This window comes from Leguminivora glycinivorella, chromosome 8, assembly GCF_023078275.1.
Source record: "Leguminivora glycinivorella isolate SPB_JAAS2020 chromosome 8, LegGlyc_1.1, whole genome shotgun sequence".
Taxonomy (NCBI): Eukaryota; Metazoa; Arthropoda; class Insecta; order Lepidoptera; family Tortricidae; genus Leguminivora; species Leguminivora glycinivorella.
This window is the reverse complement of record NC_062978.1, coordinates 21644345-21669012: the sequence shown is the minus strand read 5'-3', so window position 1 is coordinate 21669012 and position 24668 is coordinate 21644345. Positions and strand designations below refer to the sequence as shown.

Sequence of the window (24668 nt, the reverse complement as noted above, 5' to 3'; positions counted from 1 at the left end):
TATGTATGAAAATGAAATAATTATTTAACTATATCAAGAAAAGAAATTAAAAACTAAAAATCTCTGTTCCTCGACGGAACAGGTTCCTTTTGTACCTTTTTGGTACGGAACCCTAAAAATATATAAACACATTTATGTACGGCACATTTATTCCTATAAATTAAATTCCTGATTATTTTCTATTTCTAAAATACTCTCATAATCATCGTCTTCGACGACGGTGTATTCGATGGGAGCTCCGTTGCATACAAATTTGAAAGCAGGAGGGTCTACTTTTTTCTGCAGCTGACTGTACTATAAGGCTACTAGGCAAGCTTCGTGGCCTAAACATGGTACTCAACTGAAAAGCTATGTACAGTGAAACCTGGTTAAGTGAGACCTGGATAAGTGAGAAACCTCTTTAGTTGGGACCCAAGGTGTGGTCCAGACACTTTCGCACCGATTTACCTCTATTAGTGAGACAAAACAGACCTCTATAAGTGAGATTAGCCTTTCCGATTTTATAGTCACATTTCTCTCTATTAGTGAGACAGAGTGTGTATTTTACCTCTGTTACTGAGACTATATTTGAAATGTATATGTGAGTGTTCGGCCCTAGATACGAATGAGATCGTACGTAGATATGTGGACTGTAGGTATCGAAAGGCGATCAGCTGTTTTCGCCGATCAGCTGATCGGGTCATAGGGGTGAGAGCAGGACGGGCAATAACACACTGCTTCCTTTCTTCTAGTCCGGAGGGCTCGGGAGGGTTGCTTCTTCTGGCGCGGCTCGAACAAACTGACGCCGGAGCGCGATCGGGGCTCGGTTTTATAGCCGAATCCCGGCCGATCGCGCCCCCCGCGTGCATACCCTTCTAGCGCCTAGGCTGCGCGCGCATGCGCTCTCCCTAGCCCTTCAGAACTTGTCTTTATTTTAATAAACTTTATTACTACTACACTGATTTGTTTTATTTATTCTTATGCAATCGATTTTTCTTATTCTAATTTGAATCTTATAAGATTCTAGGTCGGGGCTCAGGCCGCCTAGGCGACCTGAGGCCCGCCTCTTAAATGAATGTAAGCAGAGATCAACCATTTATTTTCAGAGTTACTTAAGCTAAGTTATCAATTAATTTACAATTTTGAACTTATTTAAATGACGTCTCCGGCGTCGTTCACATTTCTCCCGCCGTCGCCGTGCGATCCTACTGGTAGAACGACGATCTTCTTGGTGGGCCGGCGCAGGACGTGACCGCGGCTCGTGGTGACGTCGACGACTCGTACTACTCCGTCCTTGCCTGGATACGTCTGCGTCACTCTCCCTCGCGGCCATGTGTTGCGTGGGAGGTTGTTATCGCACACTATGACGACGTCGCCGACGGCTGGTTCGACGCCCTCGCCGCGGGGCTCCCGCCGGTGTTGAAGTAGAGGGGCGTACTCGCGCACCCATCGGCGCCAGAAGGTGTCGGCCAGGTATTGGGCGCGCCTCCAGTGTTGCCGCGCGCTCTCATCGCTGTCCTTGAAGTCTCCCGGGGCTGGGGAGTGGCAGTCTGGCCCGAGCAGGATCATGTTCGGAGTGAGCGCGGGCGGGTCCTCTGGGTCGGTCGCGACATAGGTCAAGGGTCGCGAGTTGACTGTAGCCTCGACCTCCGCCATCAGGGTGTGTAGTGTCTCATCGCTCGGGCATCGCTCGTGCAGCGTGGTCTTCAGGGCTTCCTTTACTGATCTCACCATTCTCTCCCACACACCAGCCATGAAGGGTGAGGAGGGGGTAGGAAACGCCAGTTGATGCGGCGAGCGTGGGCGGCCTCTCTCATGGCCTCCGTCAGCTCGCGGTTCGCTCCCTTGAAAGCGGTCCCGTTGTCGCTCCACAGCTCCGTGGGGCAGCCGCGGCGAGCGATGAACCGGCGCAGCGCGTTGATGGCCGAGTCGGTGGTTAGTGAGGCGGCCACCTCTAGATGTATGGCTCTTGACGTCATACAGGTAAACAGCGCGACATATCTCTTCTCTCGGTGTCGGCCGACGGTCACTTCAAGCGGGCCGAAGTAGTCAAGCCCCGTGTATGTGAAGGGCCTCAGGTGATGCCCCAGCCGGGCGGCAGGTAGGTCCCCTGTAGGCGGGCCGGCGGGCTTCGCCTTGCGTAGTCGACACTCGGGGCAGCGCGCGATCACCTTTTTCACCGCAGGTCTTATCTTCGGTATGTATACACGTTGGCGAAGCTCGTTGACGACGGTCTCGGTGCCCCCGTGGTGTAGCCGTTCGTGCACGTGGGAAACATATAGATATGTGTAGTGATGTTTACCACACAGCACTATGGGGTGCACGGCGTCTTCGCTTATGTCGTCGGCGGCCGCTATTCTGCCGCGTTGTCGTATGATGTCGTCTTCGTCGAGATACACGCTCAGCTTGGCTAGCCGGTCGTCCTTGTTCGGCGCGAGGCCCTCGGCTATGCGCTTTCTCTCTCTTGCATAGCTATCTTCCTGCGAGGTTCGCACGAGTACTTTCTCGGCCGCGAGTAGGTATCTGGCTTCTAGTATTATGTATTTTCTCCTCCGGCTATTCTCGACCGTCTTGGGTACGACGGGAGCGCGCTTGTCTCGTTTTCCCCAGGTGCTGTCGCCGTCCTTGTTTGCGCGCGTCCTTTTCCTTCGCGCCGCGGCGATGCACTGTGTCGCGAGTGAAGCGCGACTTTTCTGTCGTTCGCGCAAGAGGTCGATGAACTGCAGCACCCGTGCGGCCGTGCGTAATAGGCTTGTCCACTTCGAGAAGTTTTCGATGGCGGGCACGGCCGCGCGGCTTTTTCTCGGCGTCGCGACGGAGCAGCAGACTTCTTTTTCTTCCCCTGTTGGCTCGATTTTCATCTTGTTTTCTTGCGGCCAGGCCTCCTCCGGTTCGTATAGGAAGGCCGGCCCGGTGAACCATCTGTGTCGGGTGTCGAAGTCGCTCGGCGCGGCGCGTGTCGCGTCGTCGGCCACGTTGTGTGCTGACGGTACCCATCGCCATTCGTCTTTTTTTGTGTAATCTTCGATTTCTGCCAGGCGGTGCGCGACGAATGACTTGTAAGTGCGGGGTTCTGAGCGTATCCATGCTAGGGCCGTGCGCGCGTCACTCCAGTATGTTCTACTGTTGATCTCGAAGTCGTGCTCGTTCCCGACGGCCTCGGCGAGTCGCACGCCCAGGACGGCCGCTTGGAGCTCAAGTCTGGGTATCGAGACGAGGCGCGTGGGCGTGACTCTGCTCTTGGCGGCGGCTAGAGCGACCTTTGTTGTGCCGTCAGCTCGGGTCATGCGCCAGTACACAGCGGCGGCGTAGGCTTCTTCACTCGCATCGACGAAGGTATGTAGCTCGTACTTGGGCGCGGGCGCGATATCGTAGCATCTAGGTATCGATAGGTCACCCAGGTCGCGCAGATGTTGCAGCCAATTTCCCCAGCGTTCACGCAGCTCTTCTGGTATTTCTTCGTCCCAGGCCGTAGTGTAGCGCCACGTGTCTTGCATGATCCTCTTCGCGGGCGTCGTCACTGGCGAGATGAGGCCCAGCGGGTCGAATATTGACATGATGATGCTGAGGGCCTCTCTTTTCGTAGGGGGGCGTTGACCTTTGATCACTTCTGGCGGCGCTCGTCTCGTATTGAGTTTGAAACGAATGCTATCCTCTCGCGTGTCCCACAGTAGGCCGAGTGTTTTCTCTATCTCGCTCCCGCCGATAGAGACGGTGACGCCCTCTCGCTCTTTCTTGCCGATGACCTCGGGTTCGTTCGTAGCCCAGCCGCGCAGCTCGAAGCGAGCTTTCTTGTGTACGTGGTTCACTTCGCTCGACACTCTCTTCGCCTCTTCTATGCTGGGGAAGCTCTGCAGGTAGTCATCCATATAATGATTTCGCTCGATCGCCCGCGCGGCCTCTGGGTGGCGGGCCGCGTGCTCGCGTGCGTTCCTATTCTTTATATACAGCGCCGTGCAGGGGGATGAAGAGGCGCCGAAGATGACTGATGTCATGCGATATTCTGTCGGGCCGCCTTCGCGTCGATCGCCTCGCCACAGGAAGCGCAGCGCGTCGCGGTCCTCTTCTCTTATTTTTATTTGCATAAACATTTCCTTTATGTCCGCTGATACCGCCACGCCGTATTGACGGAAGCGCATGATAACGCCGGGCAGCGACTGCAGGAGATCGGGGCCCGCGAGAAGCATGTCGTTGAGGCTGCGGCCGTGTGAGGTGGCCGCGGCGTCGTGGACTAACCTTATCTTCGGCTTCTCCGGGTTGCGCACTGCGAAGTGGGGCAGGTACCAGGTTTTCCCGCTGCTCGGTGTCGGCGCGAGCTCGGCGTAGGCGGACACAAGCAGGTTGTCAACTCGTTCGGTGTACTGCTTCTTCAAGTCCGCGTCGCGATCCAGCTTCTTCTCTAGTGTGTGTAGGCGTTTGAGGGCGTCGGCGCGGTTGTCAGGTATGTTGATGTCTTCCTGTCGCCACAGCAGGCCGGTCTCGAAGCGCCCGTCGGGGAGGCGTCGACTTTTCTCTTCTAGCGTTTTCAAGGCTTGCTGTTCGGGATCACTACGGGGCTTCCTCGGCTCGATCGAGAGTGATTCGAGCGCAAAGAAGTTCTTCATCTCGTTCTCGATGTTCCCGCCGGGCTGTATGCGCGTAAGGTGTGCGCAGCAGTGGGCTACGGGTATCGCTTGTGAGTGGCGACAACCGTGTAGTACCCAACCTAGTAGCGTTTTAGATGCTACTGGCTGATCGCGCCGTCCTTTTTTCAACTTGCGCGACACAACGAGTTCCCAGTTGTCTTGTCCGAGCAGTATTCCCGGTGTAGCGTCTTCATATGTCAACAGGTGCTTGATGTCCCGCAGATGTTCACAGTCGTCTATCTCTCGCTCGCTGATCGTTTGAGTGGTGAAGTCAAGGCGCCCAACTGTATGCGCGTTCGTCACTAGCTGCTCGTCCCCTCCGTGTTTGTTGCGTATGCGGACATCCACTCTCTTGCTCTTCTCGTACGCCATCTCGTTCCCGCCCACACCTTGGACCCACATAGGTTCGGTGGGCCCGTCAAGGTTGAGGGCGGCGGCGATCGCAGAGTCGATGATAGTCACTGTACTGCCTTCGTCTAGGAGCGCGAACGTAGCCACTTCCGAGTGCGGCCCCCGGAGTAGTACTGGCGCCATCTTGAGGTAGGCGCGGCTCGCCCGGGTCGCGGCGTGTACGGCTTGCTTGACGGCTATGGCCACGACCTCGTCGGACTTGCGGGGCTGCGTCGGCTCGTTCGAGGCGGCGACGGTGTCTGTCGGGGCCTTCTCGTGGTGAAGCAGCTTGTGGTGACGCATAGCACAGCCTTGATGACCGCAGGGCTTGGCTCGGCAGACGAAGCGGCGATGTTTGCTGACGAGGCACCGATAGCACATATTGTGCTTCTTCGCTATTTCCCACCGCTCGTTCGTGCCCAGCTTAGTGAATTGCGGGCACGTCGGCAGTTGATGGGCGGACTGGTCACACACTGGACAGGGTAACTTTTCTTCTTTTGTTTTCTTCACTTCGGCGACGGCTACGCAGGTACGCTCGGGCTTCTTTTTCGTGGCTCGTGCTTCCTTGGGCTCCGCTATGGTCTCGGGCGGGGCATAGGGCGTGCACTTGTCAGCTTCGTTGTTGAGGAAGTCGGCTATCTTCTTAAGTTCCGGCGTGTCTTCATCACTCGCGGCGTAGTCGTACCACTTACTTTTTAATATGGGCGTTAACTTTTCCACTATAGACCTCAGTAACTCGGGGTTGTGAAGATACTGAGGCTTCTTCAATATCTCGATCGTTGTCACGGCGTTGGCGATACGTCCGGCGAACGTGCACAGGTCGCGCGGGCTCTCGGCTAGTCGTGGCAAGGCCTTTATTCTCTCCATCTCGTTCAGGAGTAGTGCGTCGGGCCTCCCGTAGCGGCGTTCCAGGGCCTTGATGATATCGTCTGGACGCGGCTGGCTGATGAGGAGTGCACTGACGGCTTCTAGGGCGGCGCCTTTGAGGCTCTTTCTTATGCGAGCGACGTTTTCACTGTTCGCGAAACTAGGCGCCGACTCGTTGTAAGCGGCTTTGAACTGTAACCACTCCGCGCACTGTCCACTGAACGACGGCAGGTCTGGCAGGTACTTCCTGTTCGATCTGTTCGCTTGTAGGGCGTCGGTCAGGGCTGCTGCGAGTGACGTCACATCCATTGTCTGCTTGTGGTGCCGCGCGCGGTGCGCAGGGGGCGCGCGGCGTGGTGTTCGACCGCGTCTTGAATCGGGCGGTCGAACCAATCGGCTAATCTCTGGGGCCGAGGTCTTCCTCTTCTTGTTCGGAGTCTTCACCCGACGAGGAGAGGTTTCTTCTTTCTTCTCTGATTTTTGCCAGCGTAGCTTGGGCTTCGATGCGCTTGAGCTCCAGCTCGGCTAACTTCTCCTTGGCTTCTAGCTCCGCGAGGAGCCTCTTGCTGGAGGCCTTGGATCGGTGTGACCGAGCGGGCTTAGCGCACCTCTTCGTGCCGAGCGGTGGAGGCATCAGCTGTTTTTCGACGATCGTGGCTATGGTGCTGGCGGCGGGCGTGGCTCTGATACCAGAGGTGTCGGCGGGCGTGGCGGCGACGGCGGCATCCTCGGGCGTGACCTCTTCTTGGGCCGCGCTTGTATCCTCCGTGGTTGCTCCTGATTCCGTCGTTGCTTCTGTGTCCGCCGTGGTTCCCGTGCCAGTCGTGGTGCCCGTGGCGTCGGTGTCGGACGTGGCGGTAGTGCCGTCCGTCGCGGTAGTGCCGTCCGTCGCGGACGTCCCAGCGGTAGCGGACGTGTTATCGGTGTTCGTATTAGTGCCGCCGCTGCCAGATGATTCCTCCCGAGCTCCGTTTCTGCTTCTAGTTATTGCCATCCTGCCCTTTTTCTTCTTGCTTCAGAGATCCGGCTTCGCTAAGGACCAAACAATGTGAGTGTTCGACCCTAGATACGAATGAGATCGTACGTAGATATGTGGACTGTAGGTATCGAAAGGCGATCAGCTGTTTTCGCCGATCAGCTGATCGGGTCATAGGGGTGAGAGCAGGACGGGCAATAACACACTGCTTCCTTTCTTCTAGTCCGGAGGGCTCGGGAGGGTTGCTTCTTCTGGCGCGGCTCGAACAAACTGACGCCGGAGCTACTACTACTCGTGTCATCTTACACTCCTCTCCTTTCTGGAGGGGTGTGAGGAGGCCATTTCAGGGCGAGGCCCTTTTTGGCTGCATCTTGCGCGTGCCGCAATGGCGGCACGGTCTGTCGCTTAGCCAGTGGTTTGGCTTTCTTTCTTCTTCTTCTTTGTTGATGTTTGATTGGCCATCATGGCTTTTGGTCATGTTGGCCAGTCTGCGGCTTTTTGGCTACGAAGCTAGGTCTTCGGCATGAGCTCCCGTGGTTGGGCTCTCTGCCGGCGTGCGTCTGGTGGGCGGGCGTGGAGGGGGGCTATCCCTCTCAAAATCTCGTGTCGTGACATGTCGGCACTGGTGAACATTTTGCTTGTCAGCTGGCTCACAAACTCGTCCAGCTTCTGGTGCTTCAGGTCTCGGAAGATTGTCGCATTCCGCACGTAGCGTGGGGCTCTAACTATTGTCCTGAGGCTTAGCGTCTCTTGAGCCCTGAGTCTCCGCCTATTAGACTCAGCCGTCCTGGAGTACCAGGCCGGAGACGCGTAGGTCAGTCTTGACCGTATGTAAGCCTTATAGATCCCCAGTTTGGTGCGGAATGGGAGGCTGCTGGAGAGGACTGGTCGGAGTTTAGCGCGGGCGGTCTTCGCTCGCTGCACCACTTCGTCCACGTGGTATTTCATCGTGAGGCCCCGATCGATCGTGACCCCCAGGTACTTTGCCGTGTGCTGCCACTGGATCTCTTCGCCAAGGAGCTTGAGTGGCGGCGGGTGGTTCTTGGCTCCAGATAGGAGCGCCTGTGTTTTTCCGACGTTTACCGCGAGCCTCCATCTGGTCAGCCAGTCAGGTAGGACGTCAAGCTGTCGTTGGATCTTGCGGGCGGCGTGGGCTGGTGAGATTGATGCCACGTAATACGCAGCATCGTCAGCAAACAGTCCCAGCTTGACGTCGCCGACCACCGGGATGTCGTCGGTAAATCTCGCGTACAGGGCTGGTGAGAGGCAGCTGCCTTGCGGAACGCCCGCCAGGATTGGGCGTTCGGAGGAGATCTTATCTTCCACTGCCACGTGGAAGCGCCGCTGGGTCAGGAAGGAGTGTAGTACGCGCATCACTCGACGTGGGGCCGAAGACGTCGACAGTTTGTCCAGCAAGCCCTCGTGCCAGACCCTGTCGAAGGCCTTCTCCATGTCGAGGAACACTGCCACCACATGCTCCTTCCGGTCCATGCGCTCTGCCATGAAAGATAGCACGCGCGTCAGCTGGAGGGTCGTTGAGTGCTCCGATCGGAATCCAAACTGCTCCGGCCTGGGCTCGATGTGTGGTTGGAGCTTGGCCAGGAGCAGTTTCTCGAATACCTTCGACAAGGTACTCAGCAGCGTGATCGGTCTGTAGCTAGCCGGTTTCCTTCGGTCCTTTCCCGGTTTGGGGATCATTATGACCCGGCCAAGTTTCCAGGACGTTGGGAAGTGCCCCGTGCGCAGTATCCCGTTGAAGAGTCGCGTCGTCGCCGCTATGGTGTGCTGCGGCAGGTGACGCAGTGCCTCGTTCGGGATTGAGTCGGGGCCTGGGGCCTTCCTGGGGTTGCTCTTCTGTAATGCTCTCTTGACTTGGCCGGGGGTGAAAAAGACCGGATCTTCGTCTTCTTCTTCCTCGCTCGGCGGCTGCTGGAAGTACCTTGCCACTCTTTGCTCCACTTCCCTCGTGTGGTCCAGGTTAAGAGTCGGGTTTGGTTGGAACTGTCGTTCCAGACTGTCTGCGAACAGTTCTGCTCTCTCTTCTGCTCTGTATCGAAGGACCCCTCCTTCGTCGTGCAGCGGTCGCACAGGGTCTGCGGTTTGTCCCAATTGTCTGCAGAGACGGTGGATTGAGGGCGGCATGGTGCCGTCAATGCTGGCGATATGGGTCTCCCACTCCTGTGCTCTATGGTTCCGAATCTTGAGCTTAGCGAGCTCCACCAGATGGTTTAGCTCCGTCTTCATTGTTGGGCAGCGGGTGTTTTGCCACCTCCGTCGCAGCTGGCGCTTTTCTGTCAGTAGGTCCCTGATCTCCTGGGGCAGTGGTTTGCACCTCTCGCCTGCGGGGATGGTTTGCGAGGTGGATTCTATCGCCAGCTGGATATTGGTGGCAATGGCGTTCGCTGCTGCTTCTACGTCCTCGGCTGTGTTGATGGGCCCAGTGGTGGGGTTGGTTAGGGCCTCCGAGAACGCCTCCCAGTCTGTCTTCCGTCTCGGCTTCCTCTTCGGGACGGAGTTTGGGGCTGTGTCCAGTGTAAGTAATATTGGTCGGTGGTCAGAGGGGAGGTCGGGGAGAACCTCCTGTGTCATGGCAGCTGCTACGTCTTTGTGGACTACAAAGTCGATGATGTCGCAGGTGTTGTGATTATCAGGGAAGTGCGTTGGCTCCTCAGGTCCTGATATATCGAGGTTGTAGTCCACTGCTGCAGAGTGGCCGCCGGAGCGCGATCGGGGCTCGGTTTTATAGCCGAATCCCGGCCGATCGCGCCCCCCGCGTGCATACCCTTCTAGCGCCTAGGCTGCGCGCGCATGCGCTCTCCCTAGCCCTTCAGAACTTGTCTTTATTTTAATAAACTTTATTACTACTACACTGATTTGTTTTATTTATTCTTATGCAATCGATTTTTCTTATTCTAATTTGAATCTTATAAGATTCTAGGTCGGGGCTCAGGCCGCCTAGGCGACCTGAGGCCCGCCTCTTAAATGAATGTAAGCAGAGATCAACCATTTATTTTCAGAGTTACTTAAGCTAAGTTATCAATTAATTTACAATTTTGAACTTATTTAAATGACGTCTCCGGCGTCGTTCACAGTATATGAACTTAATTGTTTGTTAAGAATTTTATAAAAATTTACCTCTGTATCTGAGACACAGTCAATCTATGACCTCTGTAACTTGGACTTCATTGAAAATCTACTTCCATATTTTTAATAATTCTTAGCTTATCTTTAAATTACGCGTTTGATCCTTTTTGTGCTCAGATGAGTTTAAGGGTTTTCTTGGTTATTTACAGTAATTAAAACTAAAATCTCGATAATTTACATAAAAATATAAAAAAAAATACTTTCATAATATACCTATAAAAGTTTTAAGACACAATGACGTTAGTCTTATATTTTATTTAAATACAAGGCTGATTTACCTTTTCTTTTAAGTAGTATACAACTAATAATAACTATATGCAAAACACCTTATTTATCACCTCTATAACTGGCATACCCTCTATTCTGGCCTCTATTAGTGATACCCTCTGTAAATGAGACAAACATTAAAATTTTATTATACCTGTCTAACTGCCCTGAATAATTGGAATACCTCTTTAAATGAGATAAATTTTGTCGTCCCTTGAAGTCTCAGTTATCCAGGTTTCACTGTATTATATCACGATTGTATAAAATATTATTTACTAAATTAGCTTAAGCGTCGGATGATGAATAGAATAAAATCATCTCGACATTTATGTATTTATTTCACCTTTAAAAAAAAGTCACTTTAGGCACTTGTGCCACCAAAGATGATGGGACAAGTGCCATAACAAACGCTTTAACTTTCTGAGCAGTAAAGATAGGTAGGCTTGCTAGGCTACTTACTTGGCCGGCGCGACAACCCAAAATGAGTCTCTTTTTAGAGGCCGCTCCAAAAAATGAAAAACAGTTTTTTTTTATAAATAAAAAGGGGTTTTTATTTTCATTAGCTCCGTAAAATTGTTGAGTGGTTGAACGTCTCTAGTGGATAAAACTCCTTGCTTGCCATGTGTGTAGCGTTGTCCGCCAGGCGGTATCCCCATAGATCCATCGCCTGCTTGCATGCCGTCTGAAATGATGGCGTTATTGACAAACATCAGTCAGTCAGTTCATGTTCAGAGTAGCCGAGGTGAGAATCATTATCATAAGTCGACAATCGTTAACTCTACGTGGCCATCGAATTGTAGTCTAGCTTTGTTGTGCCAGTACAGAAGAGCCATATTAAGGAGAGCTAGCTACCATACGTTAATATTTATGTATTTCATTGACATATGCACTTCAATAGATTTTGTGTATTCTGTCCCATGAGTCCCATCACAGAACATTCTATCGAATTTGAATAACAGTCGAGTCGTGAAATGTGATGGGGTCCAATACATTCCACGACTCTTCACTTTCCGAACATACTCTACTATAAATTGTGCTTGTTCAAATTAATAAAATATTTGCAGCAACAAATAAAAAGGTACCTGAATCTCCTCAACATAGTCATAATGTAAAATATTCTTCCACTTAAACGGGACATCACGGGACACTCTGAAGGTGGCGTATGCTCCCCCCGCCTGGAGTGTCGTGTGGGTCTCCAGAAACTGTTCAACCTCAGGCGTCAGAGCGAGCCCTAAGAACTTGAACAGCCGGAGCGTCGTCCTTTTGGGTTCTAAAGATAAGTCTTCCATACGTAGTACCCTGTTAACCAGAACATCTATTACTAGATGCAATTGTGTTGATTAATAAATATAATCTAAGATGAGCCGACGGTTACACACGCACTTGTAAGAGTTTAATTGTGACATGGTTGCATCTGTTGATTGCAAACAGAGATACTGATCTACAATAGAATCAAGATTAAACACAACTAAGGAATAATGTCTAATGATTCATAGTTGTAAGCAGTAGTAGAAGTTGACTAGTGGACTACCACTATCACTAGATGGTAGACACCTAAAATGAAGACGAAGATGCGGATCCCACCTTGACCCCCAGCGGGACTGATTACTTTTTCTTTGGTATACGATATCCATTATAGTTTATAAGATTAGTTACGTACATAAGCCTGTTTGGATATTGTTGCTGTAGTTTTTTCGCAGCTATATAGTCGCTTATCATGTCAGCACACAGCAGTTCAGGCTGAGAGCAGTCTGGACTAGTGTTTTTACAGAACTCCACTCCTGTCCCTTGCCGGGACTGCATGACTGCTCGCGGGTCGCGAACCAACAGTACCACTTTTACATTAAGGCTGAAACGAGAACACAAATATTTTATAGAATAATGTGTGAATCCTTAAGGGTCCCCCCACATCTAGCGTCTCGCGAGCGTCGCGTCGGGCCAACTGTATGGAAAAAGACTTTGCCCATACAGTTGGCCCGACGCGACGCTCGCGAGGTCTAGATGTGGGGGGACCTTAAAATCTATAAGACGATTGTGGGGCCTGTTGTATTGTATGTATCTGTATGCTGGGCGACAAAGGTGGAGGATGAAAGGAGAGTACACGTAGCGGAAATGAGAATGTTGAGATGGATGTGTGGAGTGACCAGAATGGATCTGATCAGGAGTATATCAGGGGAAGTTTGAAAGTTGCGCCTATAACGGAAAAGATGAGGAGTGGCAGGTTGGCGTGGTATGGTTATGTAATGAGGAGGGATGAATGTCATGTAGGCAAAATAATGTTCAAGATGAAAGTTGATGGATGGAGAGGGAGGGGTAAACCCAAACAACGATGGATGGATTGTGTGTAAGAGGATATGAGAAAGAAAGATGTGAGTGTTGAGATGACGAAAGATAGAGGAGAATGGAAGAGGAAGACGTGTTGTACCGACCCTACATAACGTGGGATAAGGGTATATGATATGATGAAGGGTAGGAGGAAGAAGAGGAGTGTGAAACCTTACAACTCGAAACGAAACTTCATAGAGTCAACATCCTTTTTTGCTTTCACTTCTCCCCTTTACACAAAGTCAAAGTACATGTGCCAGCTTAGCGTCTGATGATAATAAATAATGCTAGAGATGGGCCGAATATTCGGTAAATATTCGATATTCGGCATATTCGGCAAGTTTTTCAATGTTCGTATTCGGCCGAATAGTTCGGTTATATTGCCGAATATTTACCGAATAAACAAAGTAAATAAATAGCGTAAGTTTTTTCGTAATTTATCGGATAATGACATCTTATTTCAGCATTCTAAGTAACCACCAAAGGGAGTTAAAAATGCGTTAAATAAAAGTACCTACAGTAAGTAATTAATTATGTTAGAAATTAAAATAACGTAACTTAAGATACAAAACCAAAATTTTCTTATGCACTAAATTATAGGAACATTAAGTATTAGTACCCATTGCTTACCAATAACTGAAAAGTTTTTAACTCTAAGCCAGGATGTAAAATATGGTGGAACCGAATATTCGGCCGAATGTTCGGTTCGGTAACAGCTGAACCGAATGTTCGGCCGAATATTCGTATTCGGCAAAGTCCGTATTCGGCCCATCTCTAAATAATGCAGAAAGGTAGTTCTTACTCGTGATCATCCAGAACGTCCTGCACTAATCGAAGCCGGAGCCGCACCAGTTTCATACTTTGGAATGGGAACAACTTACAAAAGCTAGAAAAGAACGAAGGATCAAAGAACAGGTCTCTGTCGTATTTAACGTGCCTCCATAATCTGTCATTGTGTTTGAACTGGTACCACGGTGTCACCTGTTTACGAAGGTACCGTTCTAAATATCCATGTAAAAAGGTATCGAAATCACACTTGAACAATGCCTTGACTTTTGATATTGCTTGTTCTGCTTCTGGTGGGCCTCTGATCTGATAGGCTTTGATATTCATAAATGGCTCGAAGTGGTAGAAATTTCCATTCATCGCATTTAAAATATCACCTAAGAATGTCGAGCCAGATCTCCATGTTGATATAATGAGGCTACGTAGAGGCTGGCCTCCAGATTCAATCAGCAGTTCCTGGAGATTTTTTGCCGCTGAGTTTGTGAAGTTATAATTTGATAATTCTAATGCAATGTTCGCTCTAGTCTCCTCGAGTATCTCGTCAATGTTCGGTAAGCCGTCGTGAGGAATGTTCCATTGCTCTTCGTCGTCCATCGCCACTAAGTTTTTCAAATTGCTAGGCTTCTCTGGATTTGATTGGTGATTTGTGTTACATCGAGTTACAGCTAGAATTAATAGTACACTGATGCTGAATGCGAAACATATCCAATAAAAGTTAAATCTCAACACCATTGTGCACGTGTAAACTCTTCAATGTAAGTAATAAATTAAGGAATAACTAGGTTAATAACATTTGACCGTGGTGCAGTTCAATGGGTGTCCTGCCGTTTCGCCAAAAAACGTTTCGTCAAATTTCATTTCCCAATAATTATTTCGCAATAGTTTCATTTCCCAAAGTATTGTTTGGCAAAGGTATGTTTCGCAATGATTTTGTTTGGTCAAATTATCATTTGGCACAATTTTACTTAGTCAAATTTTATTTAGTCAAAACTTTATTTCGCAAACGTTTTTAATGGCAAAACTTATATCCCAAAAACATGTTTGGTCAAAATTTCACATCGCAAATTTCTAAAATATTTAGGCATTTGCATTTTCATTTCTACGGGATTAATTTAATTTACCGAAGATTTTTTTGCCAAATTTAACTTAAAATTCAACTTAAAACAAATTTAACTTAAAACAAGGCTTCAGTTGGACACGAAAAGTTTGCTCAACTTTATTTTTGTCAAATTAATATTACTGGACAAAATTATTTTGTCAACTATTTTTTTGTCAAAAAATGTTTCTACAAATTACACCATGCAAAACCACGTTTGACAATAAATATTACAAGGCATAAATGTAATGTAATAATTTTATTAGTATTGTAACAGAAAACTCGTGTGTGACAGGGTCAGTTTAGGTGCGACGACGAGCGAAGCGAGGAGGAGCGTGTTAGGTTGACAGTGAGCAAATAGCGTTTTAAAGTAATTAAAAATTAATAGAACATAATGGTCTTGAAAACATAAGGTTTCTTATGTGATGGTCGTCGCAGAGGGCGAGCCATACATATCCTTCAGCCTGAGGGGCTTTGTGAAGGTTTCCAAGCTAACTCAGGGTAGGGAGGATGAGCTGATAACAAACACTGTTTTATAATAACCAAATGGCGTCTTACGCGCCCTTTATTATAAACACCACTTACAGACTAGGTACAATCGTCTCACTCCAGAAGGGAGCGAGCTAAATATCGATATGACTACGTATATGCGGTTTGGCAACGTGCCCTGGAAGATGCGGGATATCGGAATGTTCCCCGGGGAACAGGGTCGGGATTAAACCGTCCTGGCTGACTACGCGTGACTTCGCGCGGCCCGGATAGGTAGAAGGGTGCACTGGGGATAACTTGCCCTGGCTAAAGTTACGCGTGACTCCGCGCGGCCCGGGAAGCTATACTACTGGGGTAAAAGGGGGGAGAGTCTCCTGGCTAACTACGCGAGATCCACGCGGCCCGGAGACTTATACCTAGGGGACACCTGGGGCGAACGCGAGGTTCCACGCCGCCACACCAGGCGGAGCAGCCGTTGTGCCTTGCTCGGGCTCAGCACACCGACTGGCCGGCGGGCCGCGGTGGTGTGTGTAGCCGGAGTAGTCTGCTCGTCGCGCGTCGCGCTACACCGCTCCGGATGCTGTCCGTTGTGACGATGTAGGGTCGTCACACTTATTAATAGAATGTATCCGGACATGTAAGTGAAATTGTCATCCTTGACATTTGCAGCCGGAGGAAAAAAAGTAGGTACGACATACACATTATTTCACACAAATCTTGGACACATAGTATAAAATCTCAGAGGAAAAAATTCTATAGAGAGGACAAGCCGCGCGCAGCCTGGTCGCAGATGTAGGCCCATTGGGCCTACACCGCCGCCAGTTCGCCGTCCGCTGTCATCGAGTGTACACGCGCGCTGTTCACCGACGAAAAACGAGTTTTATCAAAAATGCCGAAGTGTGCAATAATAACTTGCAAACATCGCAGTGACCTGAATAATTTCCAAGCCGATAGGATAACATTTCATAGGTAAATACTATTTATTTCCTTTTATTTCACATAAAACACGAATTCAACGTAATACTCCGAGTTGTACCATGTAACCTTACGTTTGCTTGTGCTTTAAAACGTTCATTATACATTGCGGCTACACAAGGAACATATTGTAAACAGTGTAGTGTTTTGCGCCGCAATGAACGGTGTACAAAACGATTCACTCAGTGAGACATTTTTCTCGGAAACGAGGCGAGGCGTTCCCGCTATTTATCGTTGTGTGCGTTACAATTACTGGTGCTTTGTGTAGGTTGCGCAGACCTTGCGACAGGCGTATTCTATACAAATCGCCCGGCATGACCTATCTCCCGAAATCTGTGTATAAAATCAACAAACAAATTTCCAGTGCACCATTTAATTACAATATATTGGGAAATGGAAATTTTGCCTAACAATATCTTTGAAACTTTGGGAAACGTTTTTTGGCGAATCGTCAGTAAACCATAAACCATAGGGTTTACTGACGATTCGCCAAAAAAACGTTTCCCAAAGTTTCACATCCCAAACTATTATTCCCAAATTATCATTTCCCAAATAAACGTTTGGCAAAACAACTTATCGCAAATTGACATTTAGCAAAACTTTTTTTGGCAAGTATTTGTTTCCCAAAATATTTACTTGGTCAAATTTCATTTTACCAAATATTATTTAGTCAAAGATATTGTTAGGCAAAATTTCCATTTCCCAATATATTGTACCTAATTAAATGGCGCACTGGAAATTTGTTGGTTGATTTTATACTTTGTGTCCAAGATTTGTGTGAAATAATGTGTATGTCGTACTTTTTTTCCTTCTGCTGCAAATGTCAAGGATGACATTTTCACTTACATGTCCGGATACATTTTATTAAAAGAAACCTGATGTTTTCAAGACCATTATGTTCTATTAATTTTTAATTACTTTAAAAAATCATTTCCGGTTTGCTCATTGTCAACCTAACACGCTCGTCGTCGCACCTAAACTGACTTTGTCACACACGACTTTTCTGTTACAATACTAATAAAATTATTATATTACATTTATGACTTGTAATATTTATTGTCAAACGTGCCTTTGCATGGTGTAAAGTAGAAACATTTTTTGACAAAAAAAAATAGTTGACAAAATAATTTTGTCTAGTAATTAATTTGACAAAAATAAAGATGAGTATCCTTTTTTTGTCCAACTGAAGCACTTGGGAATAAAACTGAAATTATCATTTGACAGATTTTAACTTAAATTTGGCAAAAAAATCTTCGGTAAAATACGATCCCGTAGAAATGAAAATGCAAATGCCTAAATATTTTCGAACTTTGCGATGTGAAATTTTGACCAAACATGTTTTTGGGATATAAGTTTTGCCATTAAAAACGTTTGCGAAATAAAGTTTTGTCTAAATAAAATTTGACAAAGTAAAATTGTGCCAAATGATAATTTGACCAAACAAATTCATTGCGAAACATATCTTTGCCAAACAATACCTACTTTGGGAAATGAAACTATTGCGATATGATTATTGGGAAATGAGACGAAACGTTTTTTGGCGAAACGGCAGGACACCAAACCATAGACACTTATGTTTCAACGTGGTGAAATATATTAGAAGGCCCAATTGATAACATTTATCTGCTGTGTTTCACATCATGTCAGATAAGGAGGCCGCTAATACGTATGCTGATTGCAATAACGAATCAAATTCGATGCAAAGCGATTCGTCCCATACTGGATTTCGAGGGGATTTAAGCAGGCGAGCATCTCAGGGTGGCTAGCCGAATGGCACAATCGCTCACGAAACGCTCACGAAACGAAGCGCTAGTAGATATCTATCTCTATCGCGCTTGCGTATTGGCGCGACAGAGCCAGCGGCGTATCGCTTTCGTTTGGCGTCGGAGAAATGCCATTCGGCTACGGGGCCTGAAAATGTCTTGCCGTAAGAAACGAAAACGATCTGAAGATGACTTGACAATAACGTTGGAAAGTTTTGAAAGTAAAGAACCTTAATAAGACAAATTGGTAAAACGCAAACAGAAAATTTGAATAAAATTGCTACAGACGTATCGCAAATTAAATAACAAATAAATCAAATTAAAACCACAACAGACCGCTAATTGCAAGACTAAAATTTGATGAAAGAGGAACTTACTAACCCATCGAGTACATATCCTATTGCTGTATGTGCTCGATGTACCAAACCAACCTAACATAATTTAACATAATTTTTAAGAAAAAAAAACCGCCGCCTTTGGGGTTCTGGTGAAAGCTATACTTGCGAATGTTGGATTATGTAGAAATGTGTCGGTATTTTTGTAAACTGCTTTTAATGCTATAATTTTTTGATGGCAACAAAAATTAATATACGTATACTGTTAAGGTTTGAGGAGTTTCCTGAATTCCTCATGAATCCGATTATAAGAAATCGAAGCTTGACAAAATTTGACTAGAAAACTCAATATGCTTAACAAACACAACTAAATAAATGTTACTGTTCTGAACTTAAATGCATGCTGTTCTTATAAAAATACCAAAGTCACTATAAGTGACGGTGTAACGGTGTTCAGATTTGACTGTCGTCGCACCTAAATTGACTCTGTCACACACGAGTTTTCTATTACAATACTAATAAAATTATTACATTATATTTATGCCTTATATTTATTGTCAAACGTGGTTTTGCATGGTATAATTTGAAGAAACATTTTTTGACAAAAAAAATAGTTGACAAATAATTTTGTCCAGTAATTAATTTGACAAAAATAAAGTTGAGCAAACTTTTTTTGTCCAGCTGAAGCACTTGGGAATAAAACAGTAAAAAAGTTTGGGAAATTATCATTTGACAGATTTTAAGTTTGTCAAATGTTAATATGGGTAGGTAGTTGGCAAAATTTGTTTGAGAAATGAAATTTGACAAAAAAATCTTCGGTAAATAAAATGAATGGATCCCGTAGAAATGAAAATGCAAATGCCTAAATATTTTCGAAAATTTTGACCAAACATGTTTTTGGGATATAAGTTTTGCCATTAAAAACGTTTGCGAAATAAAGTTTTGGGTAAATAAAATTTGACAAAGTAAAATTGTGCCAAATGATAATTTGACCAAACAAATTCATTGCGAAACATACCTTTGCCAAACAATAAATTGGGAAATGAAATTTTTGCTTTGTAATTAGATAAATATTTGCCGATAAAGTGTTTGATCTTGAACGGAACCCACACTGTTTTTCGTATTAAAAAAATATGGGATCGAGATACTCGCACAGTCGATTATTTCAACATACAATCACGCCTGTATCCCATAAAGGGGTAGGCAGAGCACATGAAACTACTAAAGCTTCAGGGCCACTCTTGGCAAATAAGGGGTTAAAAGAAAACGAAACTGTGGCATTGTGGTATTTCAAATATTTTTGAAAGTACGGGGAGTACTGAAATTCTTAAATCCAGATTTAAAGATTGGGGTAATTTTTGCGATGTTTAAGGCATTACCTACATAATAATATCATTGTTGTATAACATCTACCGCGGAATGGAATTGGTATCGAGACAAACCTTATTGGTTTAACGATACTGTTGTAATTATTTTTAGATTGTTTTTGTAAGTACCTAAATAAATAATAAATAAATAAATAAAATGAGCTCGGAAAGGTACCGCTTTCGAAGCAAGTATTTATTTATACTATCAGTTAGTATACTTATAAGTAATTAAATTTTTTAAACATTTTATTTCTTTGCAGCTTATTTCATCTATTCCTGTACCGGTGTTTACATTTATAAAGTTGTTTATAATTTTACTAATCTCATCAGGGGTCGTTAGTTTAAATTTAGTAAGTTCGTTTTGAGAGTGGTCATAGGTGGTGGTATAATAATATAAGTATTTATCTACTATTGTTATGAAAAGACGCTGGTATTTTATTTGCCAAATAATAGCCTATGTTTGCAAAAAAAGAGTTAAAACATTCGCATACGGCTCCGTCTTAGTAATAGGACCATGATCTGTTTCAAGTATAGGAATTGTAGTGCTTTTACTGGCTTTATTATTTGCCAAATCATTAATAAGTTTCCACATTTTCAAAGGTTTTCTTCTTACTGTCTTTCAACGCTTTCAGGTAATATTGGCTTTTAGTTAGTTGCTTATATCTGTTTCTCCTTCGGATTTACGGCGTGCAAGCTCTTCACGTAATTTTACCAGATGTTTTTGTGTTCGGGTTTGGTCAGTGAAGATTTTTATTCCTGCCATGTTGTTATTTGATTTGTTACGTTACGAAGAATCGTTTTGGCGATCTGTGCGGAGGAAAAGCAAACTTTGACGAGACGTGTTTTTCTTTGACGTATTTTCCCAGTCGAAAGATTTTACCCACATCGGGACAATCAGCATTTGCCATCTTTATTATTTTTGTGACTTCAATTCTGTGAATTTCGCTTAGGTATATCCTGTTATGACTAGATTCTTTTCTCTATCAATGCGCTCATAAAATTCTGAAATGACACCTTCCTGGTAGACCGATGTAATGAGTGGTTAGATCAGTTACCCAAACGCGTTAGTTCCGCGTAGCACCATTTCCAGTCGCATTGTTCCCCAAACGCGTTAGTTCCGCATCGCGCCGTTTCCAGTCGCATTTTTCCCCACTAGAGTTTGTTGTCGTTCATGTATGTTTCTATTGGCATGTATTGACAGGCGATCCTTTATCTAACAGTTTTTTTTTCCTAATCGTTTATTTTACCAAGAGCATTTACCACTTGTCGACCTTCGTCCCATAGCATTTTTTTCTATTCGATTGATGTTTCAGACGCAAATATTAACAGTCGCTCTTTTAAATAGGTTGATCAACAAAAAATAGTTACGGAAAATTTATATTTGTCATTGTTTACACAGAAATCAAATCCGAGATTAGATATCCATTAAGGAAACTTAAGATTTAATATGTTAAATTTAATGTTATTGTTTCCTCGACGATGTCAAAACTAAGGTAATCGAATAAATTTGTCTCGATAAATGTTACGAACAAATACACCGTGTTTTTATTGAACTCCGTTAACTTTAAGGGCGGCTCCTGATGAAAACCTAACTGCGTGTCGAATTTGATGGAAAACAAAACAAACACGGTGTATCAAAACATTACATGATCTTTTTGTTTTTAGAGGTTTTAGGTAGGTAATGCTGATTTTAAAAATAATGACCAATTTGAAACCATGATTGCAGAGCTGCAGAGTTAGCTTTGCCTGAATTTACGCACAAATTGACTACCTGTCAACTTTCAATCGAGAATTAATCGTAAAATCAATCGATTAAGATACGGATTAAATGAATTTCAATCGTATGTTAGGTCGATTAATTTAATCGCGATTAAATCCATCGTTGACTAATTTTGACGATTTTTTTAATCAATTAATTAGTCGAATAAAAAGTTAATCGATTAATGCCCATCTCTGGCTGTACTATTTCTAATTTCAATTATTCTATGTCATATTTTTTCCTGTCAATATTCTTTCGATATTTATTGTAAATATACCATAATACATCGTTTTTATTAAATCTGGAGTTTCTACGACATAAACCCGTTATTCCCCGGCAACAGCCAGAGATGGGCATTAATCGATTAACTTTTTATTCGACTAATTAATTGATTAAAAAAATCGTCAAAATTAGTCAACGATGGATTTAATCGCGATTAAATTAATCGACCTAACATACGATTGAAATTCATTTAATCCGTATCTTAATCGATTGATTTTACGATTAATTCTCGATTGAAAGTTGACAGGTAGTCAATTTGTGCGTAAATTCAGGCAAAGCTAACTCTGCAGCTCTGCAATCATGGTTTCAAATTGGTCATTATTTTTAAAATCAGCATTACCTACCTAAAACCTCTAAAAACAAAAAGATCATGTAATGTTTTGATACACCGTGTTTGTTTTGTTTTCCATCAAATTCGACACGCAGTTAGGTTTTCATCAGGAGCCGCCCTTAAAGTTAACGGAGTTCAATAAAAACACGGTGTATTTGTTCGTAACATTTATCGAGACAAATTTATTCGATTACCTAGTTTTGACATCGTCGAGGAAACAATAACATTAAATTTAACATATTAAATCTTAAGTTTCCTTAATGGATATCTAATCTCGGATTTGATTTCTGTGTAAACAATGACAAATATAAATTTTCCGTAACTATTTTTTGTTGATCAACCTATTTAAAAGAGCGACTGTTAATATTTGCGTCTGAAACATCAATCGAATAGAAAAAAATGCTATGGGACGAAGGTCGACAAGTGGTAAATGCTCTAGGTAAAATAAACGATTAGGAAAAAAAAAACTGTTAGATAAAGGATCGCCTGTCAATACATGCCAATAGAAACATACATGAACGACAACAAACTCTAGTGGGGAAAAATGCGACTGGAAACGGCGCGATGCGGAACTAACGCGTTTGGGGAACAATGCGACTGGAAATGGTGCTACGCGGAACTAACGCGTTTGGGTAACTGATCTAACCACTCTCGACGGTCCGAAGTTCCGCAACTGAAGAATGGTCGGCTATTTCTACTACAAGTTGGATGGAGTTAGCATTACGATTGTCGATTTATGATATGATTCTCACTTCGACTCAGAATTATAAACGTGAACTGACAAGTTTGCCAAATGTTTATGAATAACGCAATCATTTCAGACGGCTTGCAAGCAAGCTATGGATCTGTGGGGATACCGCCTGGCGGACAACGCTACACACATGGCAAGCAAGAAGTTTTATCCACTAAACACGTTCAACCACTCAACAATTTTACGGAACTAAAGAAAATAAAAACCTCATTTTATATTTAAAAATACTGTTTTTCATTTCTCGTGGCATGCTCTTGTCTTGGAGGCCAAGACTTACTTTGGGTTGTCACGCTAGCCAAAATATAATCAATAAAGTATTGATAAATAAAAATAGTTATTTGTTATACCTACAAGGGGGCACAGTTGTATTTTAACACCGAGTGTGGAATTGAAAAACGAGCAACGAAAGGATTCTATAGTTGGACCAAGAGCGAAGCGAGTCGCGACGCATCGCGAAGCATGCACCACCTAGTTATCACCACACAGCTTATCTACCTGGGGGGCCCATGTGAGTTTTCGGTCGACTTCAAAAACCAGGATTGTGGTAGTCCCTACCTGCTCTATGCCTACGCCGCCAGTTTGAACAATTAATGATCTCGTTGTGCGGCCGCCAACTTGGAAGTGAATGAAATGGGTCTTCGTCAAGTTCAGTGCTAGGCCATTAGTGTTAAACCACCGAAATAATTGCTTTGCGGCGTCTTTAAGGCGGGCCTCCAAGTCGTCTATATTTGGTGCTGTCACGATACCCGCTACATCATCCGCATATATTAAAATGCCAGCTGTCGACATTGCTATGGTGTTTTAATCCATATACTTAAAGTAGGGGGAGGGGGTGAAGCTAATGGGGGTGTAAAGGTCCGTTTTTTTAAAAGAAAAAAAAATCTAAGACTCAAGTAATTTTCATAAAATTCTCTAAAAAAACCGGCCAAGAGCGTGTCGGGCCACGCTCAGTGTAGGGTTCCGTAGTTTTCCGTATTTTTCTCAAAAACTACTGAACCTATCAAGTTCAAAACAATTTTCCTAGAAAGTCTGTATAAAGTTCTACTTTTGTGATTTTTTTCATATTTTTTAAATATATGGTTCAAAAGTTAGAGGGGGGGGACGCACTTTTTTTTCCTTTAGGAGCGATTATTTCCGAAAATATAAATATTATCAAAAAACAATATTAGTAAACCCTTATTCATTTTTAAATACCTATCCAACAATATATCACACGTTGGGGTTGGAATGAAAAAAAATGTCAGCCCCCACTTTACATGTAGGGGGGGTACCCTAATAAAACATTTTTTTCCATTTTTTATTTTTGCACTTTGTTGGCGTGATTGATATACATATTGGTACCAAATTTCAGCTTTCTAGTGCTAACGGTTACTGAGATTATCCGCGGACGGACGGACGGACGGACGGACGGACGGACGGACGGACGGACAGACAGACATGGCGAAACTATAAGGGTTCCTAGTTGACTACGGAACCCTAAAAAGGTTTCACACTTTTTATATGGGATCAATAAATAGTTCATGAAATATGGAGGGGAAAAGATGAACAAAAACCGGCCAAGAGCGTGTCGGGCCACGCTCAGTGTAGGGTTCCGTAGTTTTCCGTATTTTTCTCAAAAACTACTAAACCTATCAAGTTCAAAACAATTTTCCTAGAAAGTCTTTATAAAGTTCTACTTTTGTGATTTTTTTCATATTTTTTAAACATATGGTTCAAAAGTTAGAGGGGGGGGACGCACTTTGTTTTCCTTTAGGAGCGATTATTTCCGAAAATATTAATATTATCAAAAAACGATCTTACTAAACCCTTATTCATTTTTAAATACCTATCCAACAATATATCACACGTTGGGGTTGGAATGAAAAAAAAAATCCGCCCCCACTTTACATGTAGGGGGGTGTTTAGTATACAACCTTTTTATTTATGCCGCTGTACTACCTCATTGGGTTTAGTGCGGCTACTGGCCTGTCAATCAAAATTACATGTCTTGTCAACTACTACAAGTCAAGTCAGTGTCATCAAGTGAAAATACGAGAGAAAGCAGAAACATTCAAATACTAACATAATTATATCCGTGCAACCAGAAATAGCAGAGGCCTCTGCCGCCGCAACTGTCGCCGCATCACAGGTAAGCCCACTAGCTCCATATGCGGTAGCACAG

The 24668-nt window shown here is 45.0% G+C and overlaps 2 protein-coding genes across 2 annotated transcripts; both read right to left on the bottom strand.

The window, feature by feature from the left end:
- Positions 1-1706: 1706 nt before the first annotated feature.
- Positions 1707-6170, bottom strand: LOC125229116. Its single transcript, XM_048133896.1, has one exon. It carries the CDS (start codon positions 6168-6170, stop codon positions 1707-1709), a length of 4464 nt encoding a protein of 1487 aa, XP_047989853.1.
- Positions 6171-10736: 4566 nt separating this feature from the next.
- Positions 10737-14161, bottom strand: LOC125229231 (carbohydrate sulfotransferase 4-like). Its single transcript, XM_048134028.1, has 4 exons — positions 13376-14161; positions 11909-12097; positions 11331-11547; positions 10737-10930 (listed from the first exon to the last, which is right to left on the bottom strand). The coding sequence occupies exons 1-4, from the start codon at positions 14089-14091 to the stop codon at positions 10808-10810; spliced, it is 1245 nt and encodes a 414-aa protein (XP_047989985.1). The 5' UTR covers positions 14092-14161; the 3' UTR covers positions 10737-10807.
- Between the last annotated feature and the right edge of the window lie 10507 nt (positions 14162-24668).